At 41.4% G+C, this 20,032-nt stretch overlaps 1 protein-coding gene across 1 annotated transcript in view; it reads right to left on the reverse strand.

The window, feature by feature from the left end:
- Positions 1–20,032, reverse strand: part of LOC145411359 (tetraspanin-9-like) — a 78,386-nt gene that overhangs the window by 8,294 nt on the left and 50,060 nt on the right. Inside the window, exon 2 of the mRNA XM_080281384.1 lies at positions 14,621–14,687. Coding sequence (XP_080137510.1) covers positions 14,621–14,686 — 66 coding nt within the window. The 5' untranslated portion in view covers position 14,687. The remainder of the gene's footprint in view (positions 1–14,620; positions 14,688–20,032) is intronic.

Here is a 20,032-nt window from a genome sequence, read left to right on the forward strand (position 1 = left end):
TAGGACTCAGCCCAGGTACCGGTAGGTGCTTTTGGGTAAGGTCGCTGGATCTATTACAAGGCATATCCTAGTGGGTGGAGAATGTAACGTAGTCAATACTTTCATTATTTGTCCAGAGTTTAGTGCAAATCCTGTTTCTTGTGTGTGTGTGTGTGTGTGTGTGTGTGTGTGTGTGTGTGTGTGTGTGTGTGTGTGTGTGTGTATAGGGGAAGGAGCCTGAAGGAGAGAGGAGGGGAAGAAGAGAAATATTTATATAATTAGCAAGGCAGGTTGATGCCGCTGGGAGTTGTGTGTGTATCTGGAGAGAGGGGAGAAAGAATACAATACTTCCCACGTACTCCCTGCGTGTGATAGGAAGAGACAGCAGTGTGTTCGAGAAAACTACCACTTCTTTGTGTGAGAATGATATAATGGAGGGTAAGACGGATGGTAAGACAGATACACGGCACAGACGATGGCAGAGAAGATAGAGAGGATAAGGTGTTGATCTGAATATTATGACTGATGGAAACGGGTCTTGGGTTGTCAGCGTTAACCCCACACAAATTCAGTGGTAGGAGGAAGGGCTCGAACCCATCATTCTTAAAGACAGAGAGAGAGCGAGAGACCACTACCATACCGACCGAGCCACCATGTCTGCCCATCTCCAATCACTAGTGTTGTAGGGACTCTTGAACAGAATCTCCTACGGCACAGGTGGAAAAAGGGAAGCGAAGAGACTGGGCTGGGGCTTGTTTCATCCTCTGTCTTAAGTAGTAACTGAAAGAAGAGGCCTGAACTCCAGATCTGCCCTTCCTTTGTGTGTGTGGGATGTTGAGTTTGGGTGGTGAAATGATAGTTTATACAGTTACCATTCGTATGTGTAAAAGTGTGTGTGTGTGTGTGTGTGTGTGTGTGTGTGTGTGTGTGAGAGAGAGAGAGAGAGAGAGAGAGAGAGTCAAGTATTCATCAAGTATAACGGCCATGAAGGAGGAGTGGCAGCTTCATCACACAACCAAGCCCGAAAGCCCTGAGTACAGACAGTGACAGGAGTACACAGAAAGGGAGGGTAGTTGAAGGGCTGGGTAAGAATCAGGAATTGTATGCATAAATTTCCCTCATCTTAAGCTGTACATAAGCCTACATTTTTTGCACATATCTTCATTTTTACGATCATCAAACAACTAACAGCCAAACGCGTGCCTAGGTGAAAAATACGCAAAAAAAAAAAAAAAAATGAATCGAGATCAATGTCAAATGCTATGAAGAGTTGTTTTGTGTAGAAAATGGCTAAGATTTTTTTTTAATATGGCCCTGAGGTTTTGGTAACGGGGAGTGAGAGAGGAGAGGCTGGGGAGGGGGGGCTTGGAATAATAGAGGGTGGAGGTGGGGAGGGAGAAGATAATACAAGGGAAGGGTAAGGGAGAGAGGGTGGTAAGGGGAAAGAAGAGAAAAGGGAAGGTAAAGAAAGTTTTGGGTAGAGGAGAGAAGGCAAGACAAGGTAAGGGTAGGGGAATGATAAGGTAAGGTAAGGTAAGGGAAGGGAAGGGGAGGAGAAAGAAAAGGTAAGGCAAGAGGAGGGTAAAGGAGAGCGAAGGTAAGGGAAAGAGAGGGAGTATAGAAAGCTTGGACTGTCGATATATGGAATGGACGGTTGTATAGGTAGGATGAGGGAGGAGAAATGAGAATGTAAGAGGAGGGAAAATGGAAGTTAAGGGAAACTGGGGAGAGAGAAAGCAAGTGAAGGGAAGGAAGAGAGAAAATTGAGGTGGGTGGCGTGACGTGTGAGGGAAGAAGTAGGAGGAGGGGAAGAAAACCGCTTTTAAGGGATAAGCCGGCTCAAGTTTCAAGGAAGAGAAGAGGAAGGAACTATAAAAATAAGGGAAAGAGACACTAAATAATTACACACAAACATGTATAAGATTAGAAGCGAATGTTTTCGTTGGCATTATAGACTTTCGCATCATTTTTTCCTTATGTGTTCATCTGCATTTTACACCTTAATATCGTTATGTACACTATTCATATAATTCTCACAGGGAAACAGCTTGCCACAGTAATATGCAAGAGGATATCAAGATGTAACAAGCAAATTTAAACGTCCATGGAGGAAAAGGTACGACAAAATCACCTAAGACGTCGAAAACATACAAAACATACGAGAGAATGACAAAGCAAGGACATCCAGACGGAGAGACTAACACAGATAAACAACTATACGAGATGAAAGTAAATGACAGAACAAGGTGGAAGGACAGAGGATTGGAGTGAAGAGAGAGGGTGGAGTGTTGTGGTATGATGGGTCGCTGCAATGTAAAGGTATATATTTCAGATCCATTCGTCTGGGCCGCCCCTTACACCATGCCACGTCACACAACAGACAAAAGAGAAATCGGAACATTCCGTACAGCACATTACTTAATTTCGTGCCCCGTGTAGTTAACATTATTTATCTAACATACAGTCCTTTACTACACCTTCAGGAGCCTGGGAACCCGGGTTCGGTGTGCTTAATATTGACATTAAAGAAAGACTGAATAATCGCTCGTGGCTGAATGACATTATGTGAGCGATAAACTTAACCATCCCTTGGACACAGGCCCTTATAGCCACATCATCCAGATGTCTGTTTGATTACATGGCTACCGTCCTTCACTGTACCTGATATCCTGGACTACAAGAAGGCATGCACTACATCAAGATAATGGGTGGTGGAAGTTGCTACCTACAACACATAATAAACCAACAAAGAAAGAAAAAAATGAGAGGGAGGGAGAGAATTTTTTTTTTTTTGACCACCTTCAATGACAGGTAGCAATATGGTTGCAAAAAAAAGTGGACGAGAGGAACAGAAGGTGTGAGGACATGTGAACTGTGAGAGGGGGGGGGGAATAAGACTCAGCTTTCTTCCACCTTTCATGGCAGAGGTAATAAACTGGTCAAAAAAAAAAAAAAAAAAAAAAAAAAAAAAGTAGATGAGACGAACAGAAGAAGTGAGTACAGGAAAGGGGGGAGGTCATGAGACAGATGAGGGTCCTCGCCTTCAGTGTTTACATCAGCCGGACCTCGCTGTGCCTCACATGCCACCGGGAGCCAGACTTACTAACAGACTCACCATCACTCCTCTGTCGTAACTTAGGTTTGTGTTTACAGGAAGAATAACATACATGAGATGATTTTGTACTCTACATGTCCCTCCTGAGAAAACACATCAAAAGTTACGACAGGGAACTGATCGCAAGTCTGTTTGTGAATCCGGGACCAGGAAGCCACGCGTCACATGTAAACAAACCGACCAGACCACGCGACCTCCACACCACCCACATTACCGCATATGCAATCTTACTGGCGCCCAGATTAGCCAAAATGACGCGCGGGACGGCAAGCAGAATAAATAATGAGACTGTACGTGGCATGCTTTTCCCCTTAGTGTGCGTGTGAGCAAGGACTAGGGCAGAACAAGCAAACAGTCCCCGCCCGAGGATGTTTTGCCTTGTGGGTGCGTCAGTCGTCACTGAGGGAAAATGACCCATCTCTCCACACTCGACCTCCCTACCTTGTTTTTCTTCTTCTTTTTCTTTTCTTTTTTCTTTCTGTGAGTGTTTGTTTTTGCTTATCGACCCGCGCCCAAAGAAATATATCCTTCCTCTGTTTTTGGAACATAATAGTGATGAGTGGACTACCGTTCGGGTGAGTGATCGAGAACAGTGGAAGTAGATAGTGGAATACAACACCGAAACTGGATTATTTCGGAAACCGTTAAAGCTACAGTGGATCTATACATATCACTGGAAAGCTAATGAAAAAGTAATAAGGGTTACTTTAATGACCTTTCTCCAAATTCGCCACAATATTGTTTTTGAAAAAAGTCAGACTGAAAATCAATATTAATATTAATTAATATTAATTAATATTAATATTAATTAATATTAATTAAATGAGTTATTTAAGAGGAGCCTGTGGAGTCACGTGGAGAGACAGGCTGACGAATGAGGATATAAAGGAGCGTTGTGGTGTGGATGTGGATGTGATAGGAAGCGTTGTGAGGAACACACTGAGGTGGTTTGGCTATGTGGAGAGGATGGAGGGTGAAAGACTGACAAAGAGAGTGTATATGAGTAAGGTGGAGGGTGGAAGAGGGAGGGGGAGACCGAGGATGAGATGGAGGGATGGGGTGGAGAGGTATATGAGAGAGGGGGGTGTGAGTTGGGAGCAGGGCAGTGAAATGGCGGGGGACAGGGCGACTTGGAGGCGATTTGTTTGTGGCCACCCCAAACGGGATTGAGGCGTCTGGCAATAGATAGATAGAATTTAAGATGGAAACAACAATTAAAGGCACATGGGACCTACGAACACCGTTGGAAAGCTTGTGGAAAAGAAATAATTATATACTTAAGCAACTTCTCTCAGAATTCCCCACCATATTCCTGGAAAAAGCGCCAAGGTGAGGACCAGCCCTTGATTATCTCGGGTATTAAAGATGCCACAGCTAACCTACGCAAAAAGAAAAGTAAGGCATGTTTCTCAAGGGGCTATCTTAAGACATCACCAACACGCTGCTGAAATGGGCCAAGACACACCAAACTGAACACAAAAATCGAGTCGTGTGTAACCCGTCATACTTTGGCATGAGGGTTCAAAGCTCCTTGTCTGATAGTACACATATTCTGAAATAAAATGAATCATTTAAAGGTGTGTATCAATATCAGTCAAGTGCATTGGTATACTCCTTGGTCTAACAAATAAAATAACAAAAGAACTTGTTCGCCCTAAAACGTTCTACAGTTTCAAGTGTGGACGTTTATAACTTGCTTACAGGCACTACAGTACACACGTTTGTACTAGTTATGTTCTGTCTGTTGTCGCTAAAGCATGTAAAATATAAATGTAATAAAATTTAAGTTAACATTCTCCTGAACATATGTGTTTTTATACATCACTCTTTACTACAAAGTCTGTATCTGTTATCTTAGCATCTCATCTTCTCCATCTCCACGGAGGTACTTCCCTTTTTTGTATCCGACTCTGCGGGTAGTCTTGGTAATCTGTTCCCAGATGTACAGCAGTCTTCCTACGTGCCACACCCTTTCACATGTCACCACTTCGACAGTCATACCCACCGACCATACTGAAGACACACTAGGGCTGTGTTATTCGAACTTGTGTGATGGTATTAGCGGAGTGTTTTTATGACATTGAAGCATCAGTCAGTTCTGTTTTATCAAGTTCAGATAACCAAACTGCTCCCTCCCCCAGCATAGGATCGAACTCGCGTCCTTGCAAACGGTGAACTTCTCCTTTTGCCATCACCTCTCCAACCACTTGATCACCACCTTCCCTCGGTCTATTGTAATATTCTACATGACTGAAGATTTCGCAACACCTTTTCCTTTGCTATTTATTCAGCATGTTACACCCCATTATCCTTTCGTTTGTTACTGATGCAAACGATGTCGACGTTAAAACAATATCGGTATAAACAGCATATGAAGGAAGTTTAGGTGTAATGTGCATAATAAGTCGCTTAGGTAGAGACACTACGAAACTTCCCATGCCACCTAGTATGCGCCTATATATTCGCTTCACATCTCGTCATCTCCCAAATCATGGCGGGTGGCTGCACTATACTCTTTTCATTTTAACATGGCTTAAAACTGCCATATCTCCATCTTGAATGCTGAGTTGTATCAATAGATTAACATGATGCTGGTCACGAAGAATTATTAAGAACAAGTAGAGGTGTAGCACTGTCTTCTACCACTGAGCTACGTGAAATAAGCTCCAACAGGACAAAAGTCTGGGTCAAGTTAAGGTGAAAAGAGTATAGTTGTATGTTTCCTCCTTCAGTTCGCTTGATGGACCATCCTGCCCCGTATGTTTGTTTACCACAGGGCCCGACACCCACCTTGCTCCCTCATCCTCAACAAATATCTAGACGTGAACGCCCTGAAGGTTGCCTCACGTACGGTACACACTTCACGATATGCGAGGTAAAGGTGTGTGTGTGTGTGTGTGTGTGTGTGTGTGTGTGTGTGTGTGTGTGTGTGTGTGTGTGTGTGTGTGTGTGTGTGTGTGTGTGTGTGTGTGTGTGTGTGTGTGTGTGTGTGTGTGTGTGTGTGTGTGTGTGTGTGTGTTTATTCAGGATGAAGTTAGCAAAAATTAAAAGGCGTCCAAGAAATATCCCTTCCAGAAAATTTGTTTACGGTAACTGTGGTTTATGTAACGGAAAATTGAGAGGTATTTTCTATCTACCTTACTCATTATGTAAAATGAATGACGTTGCTATATAAAGGGATTAGGAATGTCGTTGTTTTCTTTTTACATATTACACATTCGCTGAAGATTTTTTAGTCCGGGATTTGGATTTCTTTTTACTCTTCATTTTTCCTTTCTTTTACCCCTTTTTGTCACGATTCTGGCGCCAATGTTTGCCCCTCACTACCCACCACCTGTGACACCGACGACCCACTTGTGGTGCTGAAAGGTGCCAGATATATGAGTGTGGAACGTGTTTACTTTATTGTTGGCACTGTAAAGGGAAAGTTTTATTCAAATCTTCACTAAGCCTATATCATCCAATCTTCACTGAATATACCACCCTGTTTTCCCCCCCTCCCCCACCCACCAGCACTCCAGCCCTTCTTCCGCCTATTCTTTTCCCGCTCCACACATTTCTTTCTCACACATCAAAAATTCAGTTTCTCATGAATCAGTCCACCCATAAAACTGTGGTACTGCACACTGATCAAAACCTTGATTGACTGTTGATGGATTACTTTAGCGGTCATACTGAGTTGATTTTTTCCCCTAATTTTGCATATCAAAAGCAACTCCACCGCCAGGAATGATTTTTGGCCCACAACTTTACATGCATAACCAGATGCAATTGTGTATTTACCCGAAAGGATGTGTTGGACCTCAGAAAACTTGGGTAGACTTGAAATGACTAACAGTGCATTGGAACAGGCTTGTATTGATATTGCTTGGATTAAAAACCTGACTGAACTAAAATAATTAGAAGGGATCTAAGCTGACCTAACCAGATGTGAATGGACCTAATTTATCATTTGTGTCTACTGCATTTACCACCAGGAATAGACGAATTCTCAGCTTTTTTTTACTAGTCAGTTCTCGAACTGACCTAACAGATTCATTTAGTAAGGGAATATGCAATTAAATTTTGCTCTAAGGTTTCACTGCGTGGAGTGTCACAAAGACTGTTTTGTGTCTATGTATTTGTTACCTACTTTATCTCCAGTGTGGATTCATTCGTCGAGTCGTTTTTACATGTATCCATTCAAGGTTCTAAATGTCATATCAGACCGACAACCAGGTTATTCTGGAGAGGCATTAGTATCTAGTGAAATGGGTCATACATCCATGAGCTTACAATTCTAGTCTTCTGTGAGTATACCTAAAGGCACATACACCTATATCAGTACCCTTGAACTGAAATATATATGGGAGATGGGCCGTATATGAGTAGGGACACAAATGTATGGAAGTGTTTTGTCAGTGCCACCCCTCATATGTTAAGGAGTTAGGCAGTTTCTAGACAGAGAGATCAGTAGATTAGAAAGACAGGCAGACAGACAGACAGACAGATAAACAGGCAAATAGAATGATAGAAAAATGGATGGATGGCTGCATACATGCATGTATGAAGAGATATTTGTAACTAGACATGGAATATACTGTAAAGTAAGAAATCCAATAGACGAGGAGAAGAAGCGAATGGCTGACATGAACGGATAAAATACAGAATACAGACACAGACAAATAACAGAATACGGGACACGGAGGGACATAATACAAAATACAAGCACATACAGATAGACTGCAGAGTACACAAACATATAAATTACAAAGGCAGATACATGGAAATTACGAACACAGAAAGAATTTTTGCCCCACAATTTTTAAGAGCTACAAAGCAAGGAAGGCGGAGTGATAAACACACCTGTGTACCTGACATTTATAGCCAAGTAGCCTACACCGTGATTTGTACTGACGTGGAGAAAATACTGAGGAAATAGGAGCACAAAAAAAATCTCGTGGTTTGAGAAAACAATAAGAATAAACTATATATATATATATATATATATATATATATATATATATATATATATATATATATATATTGTTACGGAACAGAGAAAGATAATGTACACTTTAAGTGAGAATACTAAAAATCGCTACTGTCCCGTAAAGTTCCAGGTTCAAAACAAAAGGGTTAGGTAAAATTACAAGTTAAAGTTTAATGCTCAAACTAACAACAAAACATTCAGGACTCATAAGGATAATGTAATGGCAAAAAACAGGTTAAATATATGGTTAACTGCAATGGCCTCTATTAACACGAAATTAGAATGATTAAATTTATCTAAGTCAGCCCTGATAAAATGACAATACCAGATAATACTCAGTGAATGCAAGATATATTATTAAAGATACAAAATTTTATTAATAAGGGCTGACACCCAAAACACATGAATCACAAAAACCTTACTAGGCCTAAGAATTAACATCTTACGCTACACAATACAAGAAAAAATGCAATGACAGTTATACTCAAATTACACAGCTGCTAGATGGTTGGAGACTTCCTGAGCACTCACAATAATGACAACTGTACAGGGGAGGACAGAGATGTGAACAAAATGAGGAGTAGATCTAAGTGGCAATAATGCAGAGACTGAGCTCATTATATAGGGGCCGGCAGAGCTTGATACAACTTGTAAGAAGGACGCGCAAATGAAGCCATGGGGTCAAAGAGTTGACAATCCTGATCTGAACAACAGAAAGAACGACTTACTCTACTATAAGGGAGGAGGGGGTGAGTGAGGTAGAACACGCTCGTGATCAAACATGCAGCATACTCTACGTTAGAATTACACAAAGGATGATGAAATCATAGGCTATGTAACACCTCCCCACAAAGAAAAGGAAATTTCTTATTACTCTAAAACAATCTGTCTAAAGTCTAGATAAGCAATCTGCAATAACATTTTCTTTCCCCTTGACATGTTGTATGTCTAATGAATACTCCTGAAGAAGTAGACTCCATCTTGTCAATCTCTGATTTTTATCTTTAAACTTACTAAGGAATTTCAGTGGGTTATGATCGGTATAAATGACTATGGGGTCAAAACCAGAACACAAATAAAATGAAAAATGCTGTAAACCCAAAATCAAGGCCAAAAGCTCTTTCTCAATAGTTGAGTAGTTCTTTTGAGGTGGAATGAACTTCTTACTGTAATAAGATACAGGGTGTTCAATACCCTGATCATCCTCTTGCAGCAAAACAGCCCCAGCTCCTGTTTCACTTGCGTCAACAGCCATCTTAAAAGGCTTAGCAAAATTTGGAGTAGTGAGCACTGGCTGACTTAATAGGATAGCTTTAAGTTTGCTGAAAGAGGATTCACAGTCATCGGTCCAGACAAATTTAACTCCCTTTTTCAGTACTGTAGGTCTGTAAGTGGTGATACAAGAATTGAAAAGTTAAGAACAAATCTGTAATAATCTACCATTCCCAAAAATCTTTGTAGCTCTTTCCTACTTTTAGGTCTGGGAAGATCACTTATAACCTGATCCTTAGCTCCTGGTGGTGCAACATGTCCATCACCAATTACGTACCCAAGGTACTGAACTTTAGCTTGACCAAACTCACACTTTGATAAATTAGCTACAAGATTAGCCTGAACCAAACGCTCAAGAAATTTACTGACATGGCATAGGTGATCTTTCCAGTTGTCACTGAAGATTAATACATCATCAATATAAACAACACACCCTGCCAAACCCTCTGTTACAACATTCATGAGCTTCTGAAATGTGGCTGGTGCATTCTTCATACCATATGGCATTACAGAACATGCAAAAGTCTTTCCTAGTGTTACAAAACATGAGATCTCCCTAGCACGTTCAGTCATAGGTACTTGCCAGTATCCCTTTAACAAATCAAACTTACTTATGTACCTAGCCTTTCTGATCTTGTCTATGCAATCTTCCACGCGAGGGAGAGGGTAAGTGTCTGTTTTGGTTATCTGATTAACACGTCTGTAGTCGATGCAAAGCCGCTGTGACCCACCTGGCTTAGGGACTAGAGTGACAGGAGAACTCCACTCACTCTGACAGGGCTCAATCATCTTGTGGTCCAACAGGTAGCCAAGCTCCTTCTGGATGAGAGGAACTTTCACTGGGTTCACACGGTAAGGAGGCAGTTTAATTGGCTTTGCGTCTCCAACATCGACATCATGCATCAACACAGTGGTTCTTCCTGGAGTAGCACGGAACACTTGCGGGTACTCCTGCAGTAATGCCGAAAACTCCTGCCTTTCCTCGGGAGGTAGATGAGAAAGCTTAGTCTGGAAATCATTCATGATATCAGGATTCTTCCCCAAACTATCACTCAGGCTCATGCTGCATGGGAGAACTTCACTTGCAGACTCGGGTGGAACAGCTACAGTGCAGACTGGGTTATTTTCGTCCCGCCTGTGATATAACTTTAGCATGTTGATGTGACAAAGTTGCTTGTTCTTTCTACGATCTGGTGTGGCGATGACATAGTTGACATCACTGAGTTTCTTCTCCACGAAATAAGGACCACTAAACTTGGCTTGAAGAGGTTGCCCATGCACCGGTAGCAGAATCAAAACCTGATCTCCTGGCTGAAAATGGCGTAACCTGGACTTCTTATCATACCAAATCTTCATCTTCTCCTGAGCAGCTCCTAAATTCTCTCTCGCCAGCTGTAAAGCAGTGGACAGCCGTTCTTTGAACTTCATCACATACTCCAGCAGGTTGACGTCATCTTCCTCCGACAGCCAGCATTCCTTGAGTAGCTTAAGGGGTCCTCTTACTTCATGGCCAAACAGTAGTTCAAAAGGTGAGAAGCCCAGTGATTCATTTGGAGATTCTCTTGCGGCAAATACAACGAATGGAAGACCTTTATCCCAGTCTTTCTGATGTTCCAAACAGTATTTCTTGAGCATCGATTTGAGTGTTTGATGATATCTCTCCAACGCTCCTTGGGTCTGGGGATGGTAAGCTGAAGACGTGATCTGGGTGATGCCCAACTCTTTCAGAGACTGCTTGAAAACATTTGACATGAAATTACTTCCCCGGTCTGACTGTACCTCCTTGGGCAGACCAAACTTTGTGAAGAACCCTAGCATTTCCTTAACCACGTTCTTTGCTGAGATATTTCTAAGTGGAATGGCTTCAGGATAACGAGTAGCCATATCAATCAGGGTCAACACATAAGAAAATCCTGAAGAAGTCTTAGGAAGAGGGCCCACAATATCCACCAACACACGGGTGAATGGCGCCTCAAAAGGAGGAATGGGAACTAGAGGTGCAACCTTTTCGGTCTGATTACACTTCCCCACAACTTGACAGGTGTGACAAGACTTACAATACCAGGAAACATCCCTGAAGATACCTGGCCAGTAGAAGTGTTTCAAAATGCGTGCCACAGTCTTCCTCACTCCAAGGTGTCCTGCCAAACTGGAATCATGAGCCACTCTAATGATATCCTGCCTACAAACACGAGGGATGACATCTTGATGTACAACCTCCCACTCACAGTCGGCTGATGCTGTTGGGGGTCTCCACTTCCTCATAAGTACTCCTGACTTTGTATAATAACAAGTAGAAGCACCAGCTGACTCTTCCTCACTGCAAGCAGAGTTAGCTAGACCTTTCAACTCAGGGTCAGCAACCTGCAACTCAACCAACTCTTGACGAGACAAATTATCAACACTACGCGGTACTGCCTCATCTGGTGAGTGGTCCAAATTAGCAAAGAAAAGTGTCAGCTAGGATAACATCATCATCATCAATATCCTCTGTCACCAGTAACTTTAGACTTAGCCCTAGTGACAGCACATGCAGAGAACACATCAGGGACATCACAATCCTGGGCCGCAGCCACTGGCTCACTAGACAACTGAGGAGCTGGACACACTTGACTTCCACCAATATCATTTCCAAGTAAGAAAGTTGCACCTGACATTGGGAGTGTCTCAACCAACCCAACCATAACAGAACCATTAACAAAACCAGACTCCAAATTCACTCTGCACAGAGGGACAGAGAAGTAATTATTCCCTACACCTTGTAAGATTACAGTTTCATCAGAGGAATTAACATTAGAGCCTAGAACACTGGTCAGCATAAGGGATTGGCAAGCACCTGTATCACGATATATTTTAACTGATTTCCTGTCATTACTGTCCAGAGGACTGACAAAACCATCAGACAGGAAATTAGCACATGAACTCTTGAGAGTGTCACCCACGTTACTGCTCAAAAGAGGAGCTCCATCATGAGAATTTAATTTACCCCTCAAAGCAGGTTCAGTTAACTCAGTTAAAGAATTCTGGGAACTCTCAAGGGTGGACACTAGACCAATTGACTGAATATTTAAAGACTCCTTTTTGTTCACATCACGCTGTCTCCTGAAACATTTCTCCGTAGTATGACCAATCTTACTACAATAAGTACATTTACTTTTCTGAAATCTAGAGGTGAAGCTGGTATTTACTTCCTGAGAAGCATCATCTTTATTCTCTTTCCTGTTACCTGTACTCTGAGTAGAGGCAACGTACTTACTCTCAGCTTTCCCTTTTTCTTTAGAATATCTCTTGTGAGTGAGAACATATTCATCAGCTAAAACTGCAGCATCAGACAAATTATCTATTCTTTTCTCATCAAGATATAGGCTTACATCTTTATTTATACACCTTTTGAAGTCCTCCAGCAAAATCATCTGCTTAAATTTGTCAAAATCAGAATCCACATTCTTAGAATTTAACCACTGCTCAAACAGATCTTCTTTGATTTTTGCATACTCAACATGGGATTGCTTATCTTGCTTATAAGTTGTCCTAAATTTTACTCTATAGGCTTCAGGAACAAGCTCATAGGCCTTAAGAATCAAGCTCTTAACTACATCATAATTATCAGATTGATCCTGAGGCAAAGATGCATAAGTTACTTGAGGTTTACCGGTGAGAACAGTTTGAAGGAGTACTGGCCAATACTTTTTTGGCCAATTAAAACCTGTAGCTACCCTCTCAAACAACTGAAAATACTTTGTTAAATCAAATTCATTAAAAGGAGGGACAAGTTTAACATTTTTAGCCACATCAAAATCATCAGAGCTAGATGATCCAGTTCCACCTTGTTTCATGCGATACTCATGGTCTGCCTGAATCCTAGCTAGTTCAATTTGTGCCTGAGCCTGTGCCTGTGCCTCCTGAATACGAGCATTTGCCTGAAATTCAGCCTCCTGAATACGAGCCTGAGACTCCGCCTCCTTAGCCTGAGACTCAGCTCCTTAGCACGAGCCTGAAACTCAGCTTCCTTAACACGAGCCTCCTGCAGAGCTAGCTGTAACTTAGCTAATTCAATCTGCGATTGCTCATTTGAAGGAGTTACATTAAACAAGCTTTCATTAATCATGCCAACAATTTGATCTTTAGAATGATGAGAGTGAACTGCAATTCCCAATTGTTGAGCAACAAGCTTAACTTCATTCTTTGTTCTGTTTTCTACATCACACACTGTTTGCACATTTGACAAAAAATCTTTGGCTTCATCAAGCGTAGTAATAGTAGACTTCAAAAATAAATCACAGTCACAAAATATCAAGCAATATCCTTATGATAATATCCTGAATATCCTGATAAGAGGTCGCCAAATTTATGTTACGGAACAGAGAAAGATAATGTACACTTTAAGTGAGAATACTAAAAATCGCTACTGTCCCGTAAAGTTCCAGGTTCAAAACAAAAGAGTTAGGTATAATTACAAGTTAAAGTTTAATGCTCAAACTAACAACAAAACATTCAGGACTCATAAGGATAATGTAATGGCAAAAAACAGGTTAAATATATGGTTAACTGCAATAGCCTCTATTAACACGAAATTAGCATGATTAAATTTATCTAAGTCAGCCCTGATAAAATGACAATACCAGATAATACTCAGTGAATGCAAGACATATTATTACAGATACAAAATATTATTAATAAGGGCTGACACCCAAAACACGTGAATCACAAAAACCTTACTAGGCCTAAGAATTAACATCTTACGCTACACAGTACAAGAAAAAATGCAATAACAGTTATACTCAAATTACACAGCTGCTAGATGGTTGGAGACTTCCTGAGCACTCACAATAATAACAACTGTACAGGGGAGGACAGAGATGTGAACAAAATGAGGAGTAGATCTAAGTGGCAATAATGCAGAGACTGAGCTCATTATATAGGGGCCGGCAGAGCTTGATACAACTTGTAAGAAGGACGCGCAAATGATGCCATGGGGACAAAGAGATGACAATCCTGCTCTGAACAACAGAAAGAACGACTTACTCTACTATAAGGGAGGAGGGGGTGAGTGAGGTAGACCACGCTCGTGATCAAACATGCAGCATACTGTACGTTAGAATTACACAAAGGATGATGAAATCATAGGCTATGTAACAAATTTATATATATATATATATATATATATATATATATATATATATATATATATATATATATATATATATATATATATATATATATATATATATATATATATATATATACTTAAATAGAGATCACATAATTGAGAGTGTACTGACCCACATGAAGGTGTTGAGGATGCACAGTGTGTGTCTGACGCAGGTGTACCCCGTGCGACCACTCATCCTGTAAATAACGAAATGCATACTCTGATAAATGAAAACTGGGAGAGAAAAGTGACGAGACTAACAGTAAAATATATATAAATGAAATCCTATCATCTCAGCAGGAATAAATAGAAGCGAAGCCATGCTATAGTGAAAGTCAGCACCAGAAGTGAATCACAGTATGAATAATATCACCATTCAGTACCAGGAAAATAGATAGATAGATAGAAAGGTAGCAGAGAGAGAGAGAGATGATGGCATGGTTTGAATTCATGGCCAGTGCAGTATTACGATAAATTATTTGCTGGATAAATATACGTAAAAGTGTGATCTGATCCGTTTTCCAGAAGGACTTGGTTTTCAGTGAGGGGGAGTATTATCTTTATTTTCCTTTATTTTTTCTTTTGTACATATTTTTTGGGGGGTGCTGTAGCGAAACTCTCATGAACACACACACACACACACACACACACACACACACACACACACACACACACACGTTACAGCTGTTTGTTTTGTAGTAGCTCAACACCACCAACAACAGAGGCCCGGACAAACAGAGAGGGACACGTGCAACACCAATTAATCACACCTGAGTAATTAACTGTCAGGTATGAATTATAACCCACATTGGTCGTACCTTTGACGTAGCATTAATTACCCTTTGATAATACTGTTATTATTTTTATTTTTTTCTTTCATTTCTTTCTCTCTTTTCCTTTCTTTACGAGATCATTACAGAAACATTATCTCACTCCCGATTTTATGGAAGGTAAATGGATCGATGATATGCACACAGAGCGCCAGAACTTACTAGCTGTGTTAATGCATTCTGTATCGTTACAAAAGCATAGACCTTTTGAACATTTTCCCTGGTAATTCTCAGTCGTTTCAAATGTCATCACTATTGCCCTCTTCATCCTCATCACTACCACCCTCATCAGTCTCATCACTTGACATATCATAATGTTCTACTTCAGTCTGAATAATATTGAAGTTTGCTGCGATATCGTATATGCAGTAAGTACAGGGCAGTAGTTACAGCAGCAGCAGCAGCAGCAGCAGCAGTAGTAGTAGAGGAAGAAGAAGAAGAAATAATAGTTGCGGTGGTAGTAGTAGCAGTAGTAGTAGTAGTGAAAGTACTAATAGTACTGTAGTAGCAGGAGCAGTAGTAGTAGTAGTAGTAATTGTGATTGTTGTTGTTGGAACAGGTTCATCTGAAATGCATACTCGGTGAACTACAGTCTAAAGTTACCCTTCTACTACAGTTCAGCAACCTCCTCTTGGGAGATACGGAAGGAGTTAAGAGATATTTGTATAACTGGGCAACAGAGGTACCCACCTGCTATAACGGTATCACCCCATGAAGGCGTCCCTTCCCATCACCCCAGATTTACAACACTATATCAACTAAATAATAAATAATAATAATAATAATAATAATAATAATAATAATAACAAAAATAAAGAGAAACATACATCATCCCACTTTCCCATTGCATCACACTTTCTTCTCACTCACTCACTTTCCTCCAAAACTTCCTCTTCCTCCTCCTCGCTCACTTTCTCTTACTCTCCCTCTCACTCTTCCTCACCTTCATTTACCTCACTCCCTCCCCCTTCCTACATCCGAGCTATTCACACTTCCGCTTAACCCTCACTCACTCTCCCCCTTCTCCTTTAAATTGCTCTTCCTTTCCCTCTCTCATCCTCCGTTCTCATTGCGTTGTCCAAGTTCCCTTAACTCTCACTGGTTTTTCTCACCATCCTCTCTCTCTCTCTCTCTCTCTCTCTCTCTCTCTCTCTCTCTCTCTCTTTCTCTTACGTCACTCCCTCCCTCACTACCCCCTCCCTCGGCTTTCGTTTTGGCGACTACTACTTCAAAACAATCCCAGGTTACCTCACGGCTCTTGCTCAGTCACGCCCGCTGTTACGTAGAGAGAGAGAGAGGGAGAGAGAGAGAGGGCAGACTATAACATGGATAACACGCAGTTCTAACGAGGTGCTCCGAACTCAACGACTGAAAAACTTATTTGCTAGTCACTGAGAGAGAGAGAGAGAGAGAGAGAGAGAGAGAGAGAGAGAGAGAGAGAGAGATGAGAGATTCTGACGATATGTCTATGCTTGAGTGAGTCTCGTACAAGAATGTGTGTGTGTGTGTGTGTGTGTGTGTGTGTGTGTGTGTGTGTGTGTGTGTGTGTGTGTTTCCATTCCTCAGATTCTCTCTCTCTCTCTCTCTCTCTCTCTCTCTCTCTCTCTCTCTTCCCAGTATTTTAAAGTGAGATGAGGTGTTCTAGGACAGCTACACACATAAGCTACATACGAGGAAGTGGGGTGATCACAAGAACAATAACCCCAGCAGTAATAACAACAGCCACAACACCAAAAACAATATCAACAACAATAAGAACGGTAATAAAATCTTCACCAAAATTATACGAACCTCTCCACCAGGATAAGAACCCGTATTCCTCCAGCAAAGTAAATACTGTCGCTCTGAGTTAGTAATTATAAAATATAAAATAATAAGAATTACGTGTCCTGGACGGGTTGGGGAAAAGCCACTTCGCAACGAGAGGTCCCCCGTCCGCTAAGCAAAGCCAGCCAGCGACCAGAAGAAAAATTTTTTAAACGTTTCCTCCATTAAAGCTGTTAGGCAAGAGCGAGATCAATATGGCCAAAACGAGAGCACGACCACAACAAACAACAACGAAGAAGATGCAAAACACAAATAACGTCAGCAATAAGAGACATTCGTACTGGTAATACACAAGCAATATATATAGATGCGTGTGTGTGTGTGTGTGTGTGTGTGTGTGTGTGTGTGTGTGTGTGTGTGTGTGTGTGTGTGTGTGTGTGTGTGTGTGTGTGTGTGTGTGTGTGTGTGTGTGTGTGTGTGTGTGGTCCTGCTGAGCAAACTGGTACACATCCTATCGACTGGTGGAGGATACATTGCATTACGTCGTTAAGTAGCCACACCTGCCCCACCATTGTCACCACCTGTCCCACCACTAGCACCACCATCTTCCTCCATTATCACCAGCACCACCATCTTCTTTCATTATCATTAACACCACCATCTTCCTTCATTATCTCCAACACCACAAATTCCGTCATTATCACCATATTCTCTCTTGATCACTTCTGTCAGCTTCTTTCATCATCATTCCTACAAGGCTTCTCCATCACCACCACCATCATCTCTCAACACCATCTTCCATCAGCATCACCACAGTCATCAATTACTATCATCACATCCAACAACTACCAATAACTTTATCATTCTAATCACTAATTTCCTCAATTTCCTCACCCACTACTCTCACAATTATATCCAGTAAAAACAAAATCACCTCTATCATCACCATAGTTATTACAGTCGCCATAATCTCACGCTTCATCACTACTACCAAATTAACCACAACCACCACCACCACCACTATCATTATCTCTCCTACCACCATCATTATCATCACCACCACCAATGCCTCCTCCATTTCCACCATCTTCTTCAGTCAACCCTATCACCACCATCGCTGCCAATGAGGTAGTGGAGATGCACGCCCTCACGTGACTAGGCTGACGTGAGAGAGAGAGAGAGAGAGAGAGAGAGAGAGGAGGGGGGGGAACATCACATAAAACCTTGTACACCTGACGATAACCCCAACAATTCCGGACTCATTTTTCCCTCATAACAGCTCCCGGCAAAGCAGTGGACAGGATAAGTAGAGACACTGTGAACGCACTTGCAAATACACCTGCAAAACTCTGGTAAATACACTGTGAGGGAAAGAGCATCGCATCTTTAATCACAGTTGCTACAGATAATTACCTCCGGGCATGAACGTCCAATCCATTAGCGCCATTTAGAGAGACATGAACATATCCAGTCAAGAACTGTTCACATACGAATCTATATTACGTCAGTCCCCATGGCATAAGAATCAGTCTATTCTGAAAACCAAGGGTGGAGAGGTGTATCCACGACCTCAAAACTGCTAACAGTATAAAATCTTGTTAGCCTGTATGCAGTGATAAATCAGTACACAGTTCATTCAACACAAAGAGATAATTCACTTTAATTCAAAGGTATCATTTGAGTGACGCTCAAAATTGGGACCTTTCCGTACCCTCTCCAATCCCTGTTTTAAGTCCTTCACTACGATGTCTGTTATATTATGTTTGTTACCAATTTTCTTCGTATGTGGGGAGGCCTCTTATAGTGAAGGAGCTACTGAAGCCTACATCAAAGTCCTCTGGCTCGAAACGTTCTCCTTAGCTGATTAAGTTTGTCTGAGGGTAGCAAAATCAAAATGAGAAATGTGTTCTACTGGAGCTGAAGGGGTTGTAATTACAGACAAAGCAGTAGCAGTAACCAGTGTACGCTCTTGTCTAGCATCACCGCCACTGTCTGTCATGTCACTGGAATTTCCTTCGTTAATTGGATGTCACTGGAGAGTACTCTTATCACACCAGCACTCAGCGCTCCCTATACAGCGGACATGCCCACACCAGAAATTGATACTTATATGGATAAGACGACACACAATTGCTGCAGTTCCGAGGTGGCCTGACATGACAGTGTATCTTAGAAAGAAAGGACTTGATCAAACTTCTTCTGTAAGATAGAATTCTATACTTTTTGTTCTTGATATCTCCAGATAATTTTACAAAGCAAGGATGGGACTGGGATGAATCAAGATTATCACATTCATTGCAGTGAGGTGCAGTATATTAGATTCTTTCCACTAACAGACTATTGTAATCAGATTAATATCTTCAGCAAGAGAACGTCATTTCTTTGCTGTTCTGATTACGTGCATTTTTTTTTTTTTCAGATGGTAAGAAGTGTGACAGACCCTTCGCACTGGAAATATTGATTTCAATATTAGGTAAAATAAGGCACTGGATGTAAAAAAAAAAAAAAAAAAAAAAAATATTTGCCGAGGAAGAGTAAAGCCGAGTAGCATTCACAGGGAGATAATCCGGATAACACATCAAAAGACTCCACACCCCTGCACTTCATCCAACCACACCAAGGCATAACCTTCGGACGCATCAAAAGAGAGAATATCAGGGAGAAAACCAGACCTCTGCATGCACGTTTCACACATTCTACTAGTTCCCTGAATATAGTGTAATGACAATATTACAAGCGTAGAGTAAAATAAAAAATGTCCAGGCAACAGTTCCCTTTTTTCTTTTTGTGGGAGGGGGGGGGAGGGGAAGGAGAGCGTGGAGTTGGTAAAAAGGAGTTGGAAAGAGATGCTGGGATGTTGGTAGGTGAGAACAAGGGGTGGGGTTGATCTCCAACAACAACAACGCTCATCATCATCATTATCATCATCACCATCATCATCATCA

The sequence above is a fragment of the Coenobita brevimanus genome, chromosome 89 (genome assembly GCF_032717465.1).
Source record: "Coenobita brevimanus isolate Jiangsu-jjx chromosome 89, ASM3271746v2, whole genome shotgun sequence".
NCBI lineage: Eukaryota > Metazoa > Arthropoda > Malacostraca > Decapoda > Coenobitidae > Coenobita > Coenobita brevimanus.